The sequence below is a fragment of the Dermacentor variabilis genome, chromosome 10, assembly GCF_050947875.1.
Source record: "Dermacentor variabilis isolate Ectoservices chromosome 10, ASM5094787v1, whole genome shotgun sequence".
Lineage (NCBI taxonomy): Eukaryota > Metazoa > Arthropoda > Arachnida > Ixodida > Ixodidae > Dermacentor > Dermacentor variabilis.
In genome coordinates this window covers 69,655,633-69,668,045 of record NC_134577.1, presented here as the reverse complement: position 1 = coordinate 69,668,045, position 12,413 = coordinate 69,655,633, and the positions used below count along the sequence as shown (strand labels likewise).

The window sequence follows — 12,413 nt, the reverse complement described above, 5'->3', positions numbered from 1 at the left end:
CTGATCGCCGAGAGAGGTCTTCGCCTTACGCTGGACTTGCACCGTTAAATTGGCAAAATCGACAGAATGCACCTCTGAAATACCACATGACGGATCACTGAGGCATTACAAGCCAGAAAAGGTGGGAAAAAAGAGAACAGAAAAATGGCGGCCGCGTGGTGACGTTACCTCGAAAGGGACACTAAACAAACGCTGAACTAGCTTAAAGGGACACTAAAGGTTACTATTAAGTCAACGTGGACTGTTGAAATACCATCACAGAAACCTCGAAACGCTTGTTTCGTGCCAAGGAGAGACTTATTTTAAGAGAAAATGCGTTCTGAAGCGTCCGCGTACCTCTAGCGCAGTTCAAATCGCCCGCCCTCCGATCGAGGAGTACTGACATCATGGTCTCATAGTGACGTTGCGCCATCGGTGAGTAGAACGGCGTCCGCAGACGGCGCTACGGCTTTTCTGCGCAAAACGCGAACGCGCGGCCAGAAACAGAGCCAAGGCAGAGCCGACAGCAGAGCGAAAGCGGGAGTATGGTGGCTAGCGGAAGGAGGAACGAATTACGTCCCACATTACGTCCCACGGCACACGGAGAGTCCGTTTTCGTTAAACTATAGGCTGCGGCGAGCTCGCAGCGTGGTCGGCGTGGTCTATGAGAAGCCACGAGCCTTTTCGCACTCGCAACAGGGCATAAAAATGTGCGAATCGACGCAAAACTCGGCCTAGAAACGTGCTTCGCCACAGCCAGGGCTCAATACGACCCAAGCTGGCACGACCCAGATGTCGTTTCCTGCACCGCCACCAGGCGCCGCTACTATACCTCAAACTCCAGTGCAAGACGCCCATGAGCTGGTACTTCATTCTATGACGCTAACTTCGACGCTCGTCGCAATGGACCCTGACACCGACAGATTGGCTCGCGATGGTGGGCTCAACTTCAGCGATTTGAGCACCGACGAGCGCGACCTGCTGCTGAGGGCTCGCACTGCCGGCGTCGTTGCGTACTACGACGGCGGCCTCGACACCGGCTCTCCGGAGCGGGAAAGCAACGAGGGCTTCCCACGACATCACATGGACGTGGCATTCTCGCTGCTTGTTCCAAATGAAAGTTTCGCGAGCCAGCAGAACCCTCACAGCACGACGCGATAACGAAACTGCTGAAACTCCAAAGCGTGCGCGGCGCAGAGTCGAGCGCGCAGACTCGAGCGAAAACGAAACCTTTCGAACACCCATATTACTGAAGGGTAACGTCAAAATGATATTTTTTCTTAGAATCGAATAGACGTACACAAGTAGCATTTTTTTCCGTCTTATAATCGAATGAAATGATATTTTTAATACGAGTAGTTGAGTATTAGTAACACAAATTATGAGGAGTCCTTTCGTCATCGGGCTAGTACCGGAATGTCGCTGGGGGGTCTCAAATCGTTTCATGCATTTACCTCAATTTCTCGGTTACTAAAGCTCTGTTCGCGATTATATTGACGCCTTAGACGTTCTAGCACATTGCTCTACCACTTTAACTTGAGTTTCTGGTAACCTTTAGTGTCCCTTTAAGTGACAAAGTACTCTTAAAAAATTCTATTTTCGTTAATTTACCGCTAGACTTCAATGAGTCTTCTTTTTTTTAATCTTCCTACGCCGGGACCTCGGCGACGTCACGGATTTCAATCGAATATATAACTGAAGAAATAAAAACTCATGGGGTTTTCCATGTCAAATTCACGATAAGACTGAGGCAAGGCGTAGTGGGGGGACGCAAGTTATTTTCGACCACCGGAGGTTCTTTACCGCGCGCCCAATGCACGGGGCGTTTTCACATTTCGCCTCGACATCGAAATGCGACCTCCTTTAATCTCGAAACTTCCGGCCTATCGCGGCAGGTGTGCGTGTGTGTGTACTGGGCCGTTGTGACGCAGTAAAATATATAAGCGTTCTAAATTCAGCCTACGGCTCCTTTAGAATAGCCGGTGGTTATCTTAACCGATAAAAAAAAGCCGCATTTTCGCCCGAAAGACGAAGCATTGATTGCGATAGCAAATCAGCAGGCAGCTCTACGAAATAAGCATAGCAGTTTTATCGGCCGTATAAGCTTGTAAACATTCGCTTAGTAAATAAATTAACATGCATGGTGTCACGCGCGCACGAGGAAACATGAACACATCTCACTCGATGACCGCGGAAACTCGCTATCAGAACAGTGGAGCGCATTGGAGTGAGGAAGCACGGCAGCAGCAGCGAGCGAGTTGACCTTCGTGCTGCATTTCCGGTTCAACGCGAAAATGAACGGTGAAAACACAGCGCACGCGAAGTTATCAGCACTCGGGCAACTCTGCCCCTATCGCAGATCGCTTTCAAGATAGGGGGCGCGCAGCCGCACCATACGCAGCAGCCGCCGGAGTCGCCCCCCCCCCCCCGTGCCTTGCGCGTGACAGAAGACTGTGCGCTTCCTCCCCGCTTTTACTGCTACATACACCATACGGCGCGCGGCAACGTTATCGCCCTTGGAGTTTTGCGGAACATCACGACGACGGCGACGGCAGAAATGCGCCTGGAGTGTCCACATAATTGTTTGCGCTGTAAAAGTTGACTGTGCCCGTTAATTCAGACGCTGCCAAATCCGTGACGTAACGGCGAACTGGAGGGTACAGCAATGCCACCAGTCTTGCGCTTTTTCTGGCTTGTTCAGCTTCCTAGCTACCACGGTAGGGGAGGCTCTGTTGGTAGCGTAGAGGGGCAATTTAGTTATGCAGCTCGGCTCAACTGTCGCTTCAACTTGTCCCCTCAAAATTGCCGCACCGACTCTACAAGACATCGATTTTGACAGCGTCTGCATGTTAGCCTGCTAAATATACCTATTTGTACACACATAATTAGCACATTGCATTATAAAGTGGGTAAGTGCTAAATTAAGTAATATTATGGAGTTTCTCCAATGTAACAAAATAAATGGACAAAATACACAAAAGCACTGCGAAATTCGCGACGTCACAGTGACTTACGTAATCCAGGCGGCGTTTAGCGGATGGAATAAAGGAATGTCTGCATTTTTCCCACCATAAATAATTAATTTCTTGTCGCCAAATCAATGAAATATGGGCTTTAAAGTTAATACCCGCCAAGGTTAAATTTCGTGTGTTCCTTTGGATAAGCTGGTGATGACGATGACCTGAGGCCGTAAATTAATTTTTTTATTCTTGATTTCTGCTGCACCAGCTTCCATGAATGCATGCACAGACCAAGTGCACCAAGTACCACATGTGTTTAACATTAATGGTGTTTAGCACCGAATGCCCCAAAGGGTTCGGCCACGGTGGAGAAAAGTTGTTTTATTGTTTGATGTGTTGTGGCGCCATCGTTCTGCACTTCGAGCAAGTTTCAGAGCACGACTCCCTGGTGGCTTACCGATTGGTCACGACACACCAGAAGAAAATCTGAAGAATATGACAAGTGACCCACTGGTGCGCCTACAAGCGCAGGAATTGGGACTTCGAAAAGTGCTACCATAGTGAATGTGTTAACCATAGAGTTTCTCACTATAACACCTAGAGGGTAATCTGGCGCCACCGTCTATGGGAGTTTCTTAAGGGGGCACCGTGCCGTCATGGGAATGACGGTATATATGTCTGCGAGGCTCGTGTTGGCTGGTGTTGTAAGAGGCTTCGTCTAAAACGTGGATATGGCTACGCAAATAACGCGCTCAAAGTAAAATCTTCATAAAATGTTTCCATTCACACATATTACATCTTTACTCACCCACGATGCATGACCAAGCGAAGAAAGGCAAGAACAGACGACCAACTGTTTCAAAGCGAGTGCGAACCTTGTCGTCTGTCCTCCCACTTTAGCGGCCCGCTGATACTTTTTACGTAACATGTAGTCGTACACACAATAACAAGTTCTCATAGTTAAACAAAACATGTTTTCGCGTAATAATAAAGCTAAAACAGCTTTTTACGTGCTGTTCTAGTAGAAAATGAATCATTGTGACAGACGGAACGGTACTTGCCAAGCGCGTCTTCAAGGTGTCCTGTCTCTACGAGAACGATGCCAATCCGAATCCACAATATACCGGCATTCCCATGCATACCACAGCGCAGCAGCGCCAGATTTCCCTCTAGGTAATGTAGTGAGAAACTCTATGGTGTTAACCACCACTTCACCCTAGTCGCATCACTTGAAGCCAGTTTTATTTTGGCAGGACAGACACCGATATCTATGACCCATAGCAACAGAGATAATCAAGAGTGGCCGAACAGTACAAACTTCAGCCTGCATTGAGATGCACGTTTCAACATGGGGACTTTGTCAAGGCATCACAATCGTTTGAAATCTCCATCTTCCTGTGAACATTTTGTCTTCTTTGGATAGCCATGCACAGATACAGCGTTACAACTTTTTTATGTTGTAAAATTTGTAATGTGCTCGTGCCACTTGTTGCTTTGTGCCCCTCATTTCTGCCACAGCTTTTAACTCGGAATAAAAATTCGCTCTCAGATTACTGCGGACCAGTGTTCAATAAAGTTGATTCTCTCTCTCAGATTTTTTTTTACTTTTCGTGGCTGCTCCCCAAATACCAGTCACACAAAATATGAAAATTGACACATGGTCTAAGCAGTAGCTTATGGTTTTTGCAAGTTGCTTTTAAGCCAGATAAGTCCTGTGGGTTACAAAGAAGAAAAGAAAAAAAGCTTTCAGTCGAATGCCGAAATGCATAGAACTACACAGAACCGCCACGATGGCAAAACGTTATACAATGACGAAAACTACGAGAAATTGGTCGCGAGAGAGGAGTGCGTTATCTCGAGAGCAGGTCGCCCCGTTTAGATTTTATCCTTTCCGCGCACTTGGGTAGTGTGATGAGCCACATATGCTTTGGCCAAGGCTTCGACAAAGCGAGATCCGGTGACAGCGCCCACTAGGGTGTCGAGCTCTATATACATCGCCTACCCAAGCGCTGCAATATATGGAACTGGATATAAGAGCAACAGAGTCGCACCGGCTTGTTTACATACGGCCCATGCAAACGACGAGCAACCAACAGCCGCGCTCTCCGGAATGGCAGCACTGAAACGTATTGCGTACGTACAACTTTTGTTCCGGGAAGTCCTAACGTTGGCAACGTCCCTTTGCAGCCGGGTTTGTAGGCATGGGCTATCTGGAAACACGCCTGCGACGTGCGACGAGGACTCCAAGGACTCAGATTTCCCTCGGCTCCGCGACTCGCCACCCCCATCGCGCCGCTCACGTGACACGGTCACGTGCGCATTCCTCTCGCACAGCGGGTGATTCAAATCCCATTGGCGTCAGTCGTGTTCTCGGCACTAAAAATGTTGGTTTTCGGCGCCTGAAACAGGCCATTAAAGCTTCATTTTTAAGCACGATAGAGGCTGAAATCGGCACTATAAACTTTTCGCAAACTATGACATGTATTGTGTATTAAACGTGTGTAACCCAGTTTCATTGCATAAAATTGGCGTAGCGCTTCCTTGCGAGGTCTGAAAGGCAGCAACCACATTTTGCAAGCCACAGGATGAAGGAAATGAAGGATTTTCGCAACAGAGATAATAGGAAGATTCTTTGGGAAGAAATTACGGGCTGAAGCTGAAGGTACTCGTCGTCAGTAGTGACGCATACTTCCATAAAGTAAATGTCGGCGTCGCTGGCCGTGTCCGATGGTGCCGCATAAGTGCCGCTTGTTGCCGTTTGTCGTTTTCGAGTTCTATTCTGTGGAGCCAAATTGTCCGTACATGCTGTTTTCTTTTTGCCTCTTCCATGCCAGAAAAGGGTGGCGGGGATACCATCACAAGTTCTTCCTTGCATTTCTTTTTTTTTTGCAAGCTTGCTCCAGTCCACATTTACGAGAATAGATTGTTTTTCATATAGCTTGATTCAGGATTAATTAAATCGTAGAATGTGTCCAAAATCTTATGCTTTATGGAAAAACGAAGGAGGATTGACAGATATGCAATGTGGACAAGTTTACGCCTTGGCACTGCACAGAGTCCATGGGCCCACGATTTCTCTGTCGGTATTGAGGCGAAAGCCTTAAGTGGCTCATTGCAATGGCTCATACCCAAAAAAAGAAAAGCGGTCCAGTGAGACAAAACTATCATCATCAGAAATGGTTGCTACCCCCATAAGGAAGCAAAGAGGCAATGGCTGAATATGAATGAAGAAACGAAATAAAGAGGGAGAGAGAATGAAAGAACCTCTAGGTACTGCATTAGGTGCTCGTATGCGTGGCTGAGGAGGTCGAACTACAGCGCCATACGTTTACTTCACACTGCGACTCGTTATGTCTTGCGAGAATTCTGACCCCTCCCATCGTATAACTTAATGCTCTACCATGTGCGCAGCAGGCTTTCGCCTTCACATGTTACAGTAGTGTAACATGATGCTGAACTTTTTTAATGGGAAACTGTGATGAAAATGCTGGCACAAGGACCGAGGTTCACCTAAGGGAAGCTAGTCATTGGAAACCAATAGAAAACGTAAATGACATAAGTACATTTTTTAACATCCAGACTTATAGCAAAAATTGAGTGAAATTAGTGAATGACATGTAATTGAATATATAGGGCAAGGGCTATGCGGAGCAAATGACAGCGATTGTATGCAAAAGCGTGGAGCTTAATTGCATGCGTTGTAGAAAAATTATCAGTTTTACTGCGAAGAGCAGTTACCACTAATGGGAAACTGGCCCACTCGCTTTCTGTCGGCAGTAAATAAAGAGACATCTCGGCATATTTACTTTGGATTGAACCAATAAATGTTCTGCTAATGTTAAGCCAATTGTTCGGAGCACTGGCCCTACGTCGTAGTCAAGGAGTGCGGGGCGCAACACCTATATTCACAGGATATTTGTAGTCTCCACGACGTGCTCCTCGAAAGGCAAGCTTCCACATTTTTTTACCACTCTTTTCGAACACTAGAGGTCGCCTGGGCAAAAGGCTTCAAACACAAAAATCTCCCTGAGCTATTCTCTGATTTCCACAGACGACTCAGCACATTCTAATAGAATGCAAAGGTATACATACTCACCCAGCATGACCTGAACGGAACGTCCACCTTCCATTAGTGCTGGGATTTAAGGCAGGTGGAAGCATTAACCAGTCAGGAGTCGAGATAAAGAAGAGACGTTTAGAGTATTAGAGCTTAAAAAACAAGCAGGGAAGAAATTGATGAGAACGGATGTGTTACAGGCATAGGTAACTATGTGAGGTTTTAAGGAAGTGAAAAAAGATTAAGGAGACATCTACAAAATGCTAGACTGATGAATGATGTGTTACAGGCATAGGTAACTATGCGAGGTTTTAAGGAAGTGAAAAAAGATTAAGGAGACATCGACAAAATGCTAGACTGATGAATGTCTGTAGATTACTGGGTCAGCTCAAGCACGCTAGGTGACCATTTGTAGCCGCACTGTTTCGCAGACGATGCCAATAAATCATCGTCATCATCAATCACCATGGAATAATCTCCGATTATGTTGCCGTTCAAGACAATTTACAACGCCAGGACCACACGTGTGCTTCTGCTCTGCGCTGTTTCCTCACTGTCCATGCTTTCTTATTTCGAAAGTGACTCTCACAAGGCCCCGATTTCGTGTCAGTTGACACGTGGCTTCAACAAAAGAACATTGTGGAGATGTCAAAGCGAAGTTGGAGACACATGAAACATACGCTGTGTATGTTTGTCTGTCTCTCGTTCCGTCCTTGTATTTTCGAGCAGTTGCTTTCGCAACAAATATCGCACAGCTAACACTCAATCTCATAATTCGAAGACCTTTTCACGCCACCAAAGGCTCCTTGCCTTGTCAGACGGGGCAGCACCATACTAAAGGTCCATGCACTTGCTCGCTTCAGCTCGTTCCACTTCAAGTCAACAGGTACCTGCCAGAAGAGTGCAGTGACACCGGCGGCGCTCACGTGGCTTCTTTTGAGATTCTGCCCACCTGCGCCCAAAGCGAGAAACAGACACAAGAAGAAAACCACCGGGAGCGAGGAGAGCCACATCGTATAATTTAAAACCTCGGTTACAACGTATCAATAATTTCGGGTTATATCTGTGTAACGCGCGCTCGTAAACAACGTGTTGGCCACTGTTCCAAGGAGGCACCACGATCTCGGCAAACGTGCCGGCATGTTTCGTGACCTCGGAATTTAAACACGGCACTTGAGCCGCTGTCCTCAACTCGGGCAGAAGTGATGTAGCGCGCATGCGCCAGAGCTATTCACGCATGCACTGGCGATGCACTCCGTGTCTTCAAAGCACCGAGTGCATGAGGTGCGGCGCTCGCCAAACGGCCGCCGCGTGTCCGCTGCGTCCGGCTTGCATGGGCGTCCCCTCGGACCACTGCTCGGACTCGAGGTCGAACACCTCCACCGACGACAGGAAGTTGGTGCCATCATAGCCGCCTGCACACGAGAAAAACGTCTCGTCCGTTTGCAGCTCAAAGCTATAAATATGCACAGAGACAAGGAACAACACATACAGCGCATTGAGGTTAAAGGGACACTAAAGCGAAGCAATAAATCAGTTTAGACTAATGAAGCATTGTTTGAGAACCCTGCAGGTAGTCATTTAAAAAAAAAATTTTTTGATTATTAAATGAGAAAATGAAGATCCAAGTATCAGTATTTTAATTTCGCGCCAACACCCCAGCGCCGATATGTCAACGTGACGTCAGGGATCCCAAAGTATGTTTTGGCATTTGCGCCGCATTGCCTGAATAAAGGTGCCCGAAACTTGCCATGTTTAATATTTGGTTCCTTTAGAACACAATGTAGTCGATCTGTACCGCTATATATAATTAGTAGGCCCTAGAAGATGCCATCAAAATCCAAGACGTCACAGCCCCCAGGTGCAAGAACTTAAGTAGGCGTCACCACCTGTATTTCGTTCTTACGCTTTTTCTGGCTTACCAAACGTCTTACCGTTGTAAGAGTGGTGTTTTTGATGTTGTAGAACGGTAATTTACCGATGCAGAAGAAATCATTTTTCACTTTAGTGTCCCTTTAAGGATGACCCATCAACTAGCCTAGCCCAATTGGCTGCCTTACTGTAAGTCTTGATGATGATGATGTGTGGTGTTTTATGGCGCAAGGACCAGGTTTGGCCAAAGAGCGCTATGACAAGTGGTGATGTTGACGATGTATTATGGAGGTGTGACTTGGCTGTAAACTGGCCTAAAAATTGTCGCTGTACAGTGCGTAAAATCTACGTGCTATAAAATTATGGCGATGACTAACGACGAATACTATGAACATTAAAATCCATCGTAGAAGAATGATGCAAAATAGAACAATATAGGGTGGTAAAATTACTTGGAGCACTGCTGCCTCGCCAGAGCCCTTGAAACACAAGGGCCTAGAGGCATGTGCTATGCGAAAAAGCTATCACAGCGGCATCCTCTGAAGAGAGGACCCGCTACGAACATGTGGGGCTAACAACATGCAAGACAACATCTTTCAGAAAACTTAGGACTGCGTTGGTGTCAAATAAAGGTTCTGGGCCGAGTAACATAACAGGATGAAGGGGGATGTGCTGCCGGTATGCTAAGGGAAAATGTTTCTTTCTTTCATATTCGGCTTCCTGACACTCCGGGAGGGCGTGGAGGACTGTCAGCCTCTCCCCGCATCTACCGCTGGTTGGAGGATCATTTTCAGCGAGTAAATAGTTATGCGTGCCAAATGTGTGTCCTATTCTGAGGCGACAGAATAGGACATCTGTTCGCCGTGATTTTGTTACGGGGGGCCAAGAACCTAACTGTGGCTTTATCATGTGCAGTTTGTTATTTATTTCTGCGTCCCATATACGTTGCCAGTGGTTTCGCAGTTTCCTTCTTAAGAAAGGCTTCAGGTCTGTGACAGGGACCGAAGCAGTAGTGTTAACTGCATGCAATGAAATTGATGTGGCCATCTGGTGCACTAGAATGTTACCCTGGATGCCCCTGTGGCCAGGCACCCAGCATATAATCACATGCTGGTTAGATACATATGCTTTACATAAGACGGAATAGAGTTCAATTATAACAGGATTTTTGTGCTTACAGAACGATATCAAATCCTTCACATTCACAACACTTAAGGAGTCCGTATATATAACTGATTTTTTAGGTTCTGATTTCCTTATATGTTTCACGGTCGACAATATTGCGTAGGCCTCAGCCGTAAAGATACTAGTTTCCGGATGCAGTACGTCGGATTCCGAGAAGGATGGACTGACGGCTGCATAGGACACCCCGTCGTGTGACTTCGATGCGTCTGTGTAGAACTCCGTGCAGGAGTGTTTGTGCTGGAGTTCACGGAAATGCATTTGGATTTCAATGTCTGAAGCGTGTTTTGTAACTTGCATGAAAGATATATCGCATTGTATCAGCTGCCGCTCCCAAGGAGGTAGCAGCTTGGCTGGATGGATTAGGCGAAGCTCGAGGAGTGGGACATGCATTTCATGGCTAAGCTCCCTCACATGCAGCGAAAAAGGCTGTCTTACGGAGGGACGATTACAAAAGAGTGTAGCATATGTATTCTCGTTAACGGTATTAAAACACGGATGTTGAGGATTAGAGTGGACTTTCAGAAAATATGTTTGGCTGATGTATGTTCTCTGCAGATGAAGTGACCACTCATTTGATTCTACATATAAACTTTGTATGGGACTCGTTCTGAAAGCGCCAGTGGCCAGTCAGATTCCTAGATGGTGGACCGGATCTAGCATCTTTAGCGCGGTTGGGGTTGCAGAATGATAGATCACGGCACCATAGTCTAGTCGTGATCGAATGAGGCTCTTATAGATATTCATTAGACACTTCCTGTCACTGCCCCACATAGTCTGGGATAGAAGTTTCATTAGGTTCATTGTTTTCAGACATTTTTCTTTAAGGTGTTTAATGTGGGGGCCGAAAGTGAGTCTATAGTCAAGTATGACACCTAGAAATTTGTGTTATTTGTTTACAGGTATCTGTTGTTCACATAGTTCTAAGCAAGGATCAGGGATCAGGCCTCTCTTTCTTGTAAAAAGAACACAAGAACTTTTGTTAGGATTGATCTTAAATCCATTCTTGTTAGCCCACATCGACACTTTGTTCAGGCCATGCTGTACCTGTCTCTCGCACACTGCGAGGTTACAGGATTTGAAAGCTATTTGTATGTTGTCCACGTAGACAGAATAAAAGATTGCCGGTGGTAATGAAGCGCGAAGCGTGTTCATCTTCACAATGAAGAGTGTGCAGCTGACCACGCCTCCTTGCGGTACACCCGTTTCTTGCGTAAGAGGACGCGAAAGTACGTTACCGACTTTTACGCGGAAGGTACGCCTGGACAAATAGCTTTTTATTATGTTTAGCATATTAGCATGGATGCCCATTTCTAACAAGTCTCTTAGGATTTCTTAACGCCACATTGTACCATACGCCTTTTCCACATAGAGAAATATCGATAGGAAGAACTGTTTATGTATAAATGCGTCCCGGATATTTCCTTCAACACGTACGAGATGATCGGTTGTGAACTGCCTTTCTCGGAAGCCGCACTGATACGGATCAAGCATTTTGCTCATTTCAAGGAAATGGATGAGTCGCCGATTAATCATTTTTTTCAAATACCTTACAAAGGCAACTTGTGAGGGTGATAGGGCGGTAACCTGCCACTGAGGAAGGATCTTTGCCTTGTTTCAGAACAGGAACCACAATGGCTTCTTTCCATGCAGTTGGGAGGTATCCTGCAGCCCAAATGGTGTTAAAAATTGTGAGTAGTGTAACTTGGGTGTCATTGTGTAGGTTTTTGATCATTTCATACATGATTCTGTCAGATCCGGGTGCAGAGCTCTTGCATCAGCTCAAGGCAGCTTTCAACTCGGCAATATTGAAAGGGCAGTTCTACGATTCATTCTGTAGACATTTTCTTTTCAGTGGCTTACATTCTTCTATTTGTTTATATTTCAGAAAGGATTTCGAATAATGTTTTGAACTTGAAACACTCTCAAAGTGCTCCCCAAGTGAGTCTGCCTGATGTTGCAGCGTATCACCTTGTGTGTTTACCAGAGGGAGTGAATATGTTTGTCGCCCTCTAATTATATTTACGCGGTTCCAGACTTTCGCCTCATCTGTAAACGAGTTGATGTTCGATAAAAACTTTTGCCTACTCTCTCTTCTGGCCTGTCGGCGGGTTCTCCTGCCTTGAGACTTAACTTTCTGAAAGTTAACAAGATTCTCTGCAGTGGGCGAAGCGCGTAGCGAGCCCCACGCTTTGTTTTGATTCCTACGTGTGATTCTACATTCATCGTTCCACCACGGGACATGCCGTTTGCATGCCGAGCCACTTACTTCACGTATGCATTTAGATGCGGCATCTATAATGAAGGCTGTAAAGTAATCCACAGCAGCATCAATTTCTAACGAGGACATGTCATCCCATGAT

General features: G+C 46.2%; 2 protein-coding genes across 2 annotated transcripts in view; both read right to left on the bottom strand.

Moving 5' to 3' along the window:
• LOC142560692 (putative oxidoreductase YjmC) overlaps positions 1-5,227 on the bottom strand; it is a 35,174-nt gene extending 29,947 nt beyond the window's left edge. Inside the window, exon 1 of the mRNA XM_075672950.1 lies at positions 5,081-5,227. The gene's annotated coding sequence lies outside the window, so the exon portion shown is untranslated. The remainder of the gene's footprint in view (positions 1-5,080) is intronic.
• A 2,766-nt stretch (positions 5,228-7,993) lies between these two features.
• Positions 7,994-12,413, bottom strand: part of Keap1 (kelch like ECH associated protein 1) — a 35,960-nt gene continuing 31,540 nt past the window's right edge. The window contains exon 10 of the mRNA XM_075672949.1: positions 7,994-8,411. Coding sequence (XP_075529064.1) covers positions 8,260-8,411 — 152 coding nt within the window. The 3' untranslated portion in view covers positions 7,994-8,259. The remainder of the gene's footprint in view (positions 8,412-12,413) is intronic.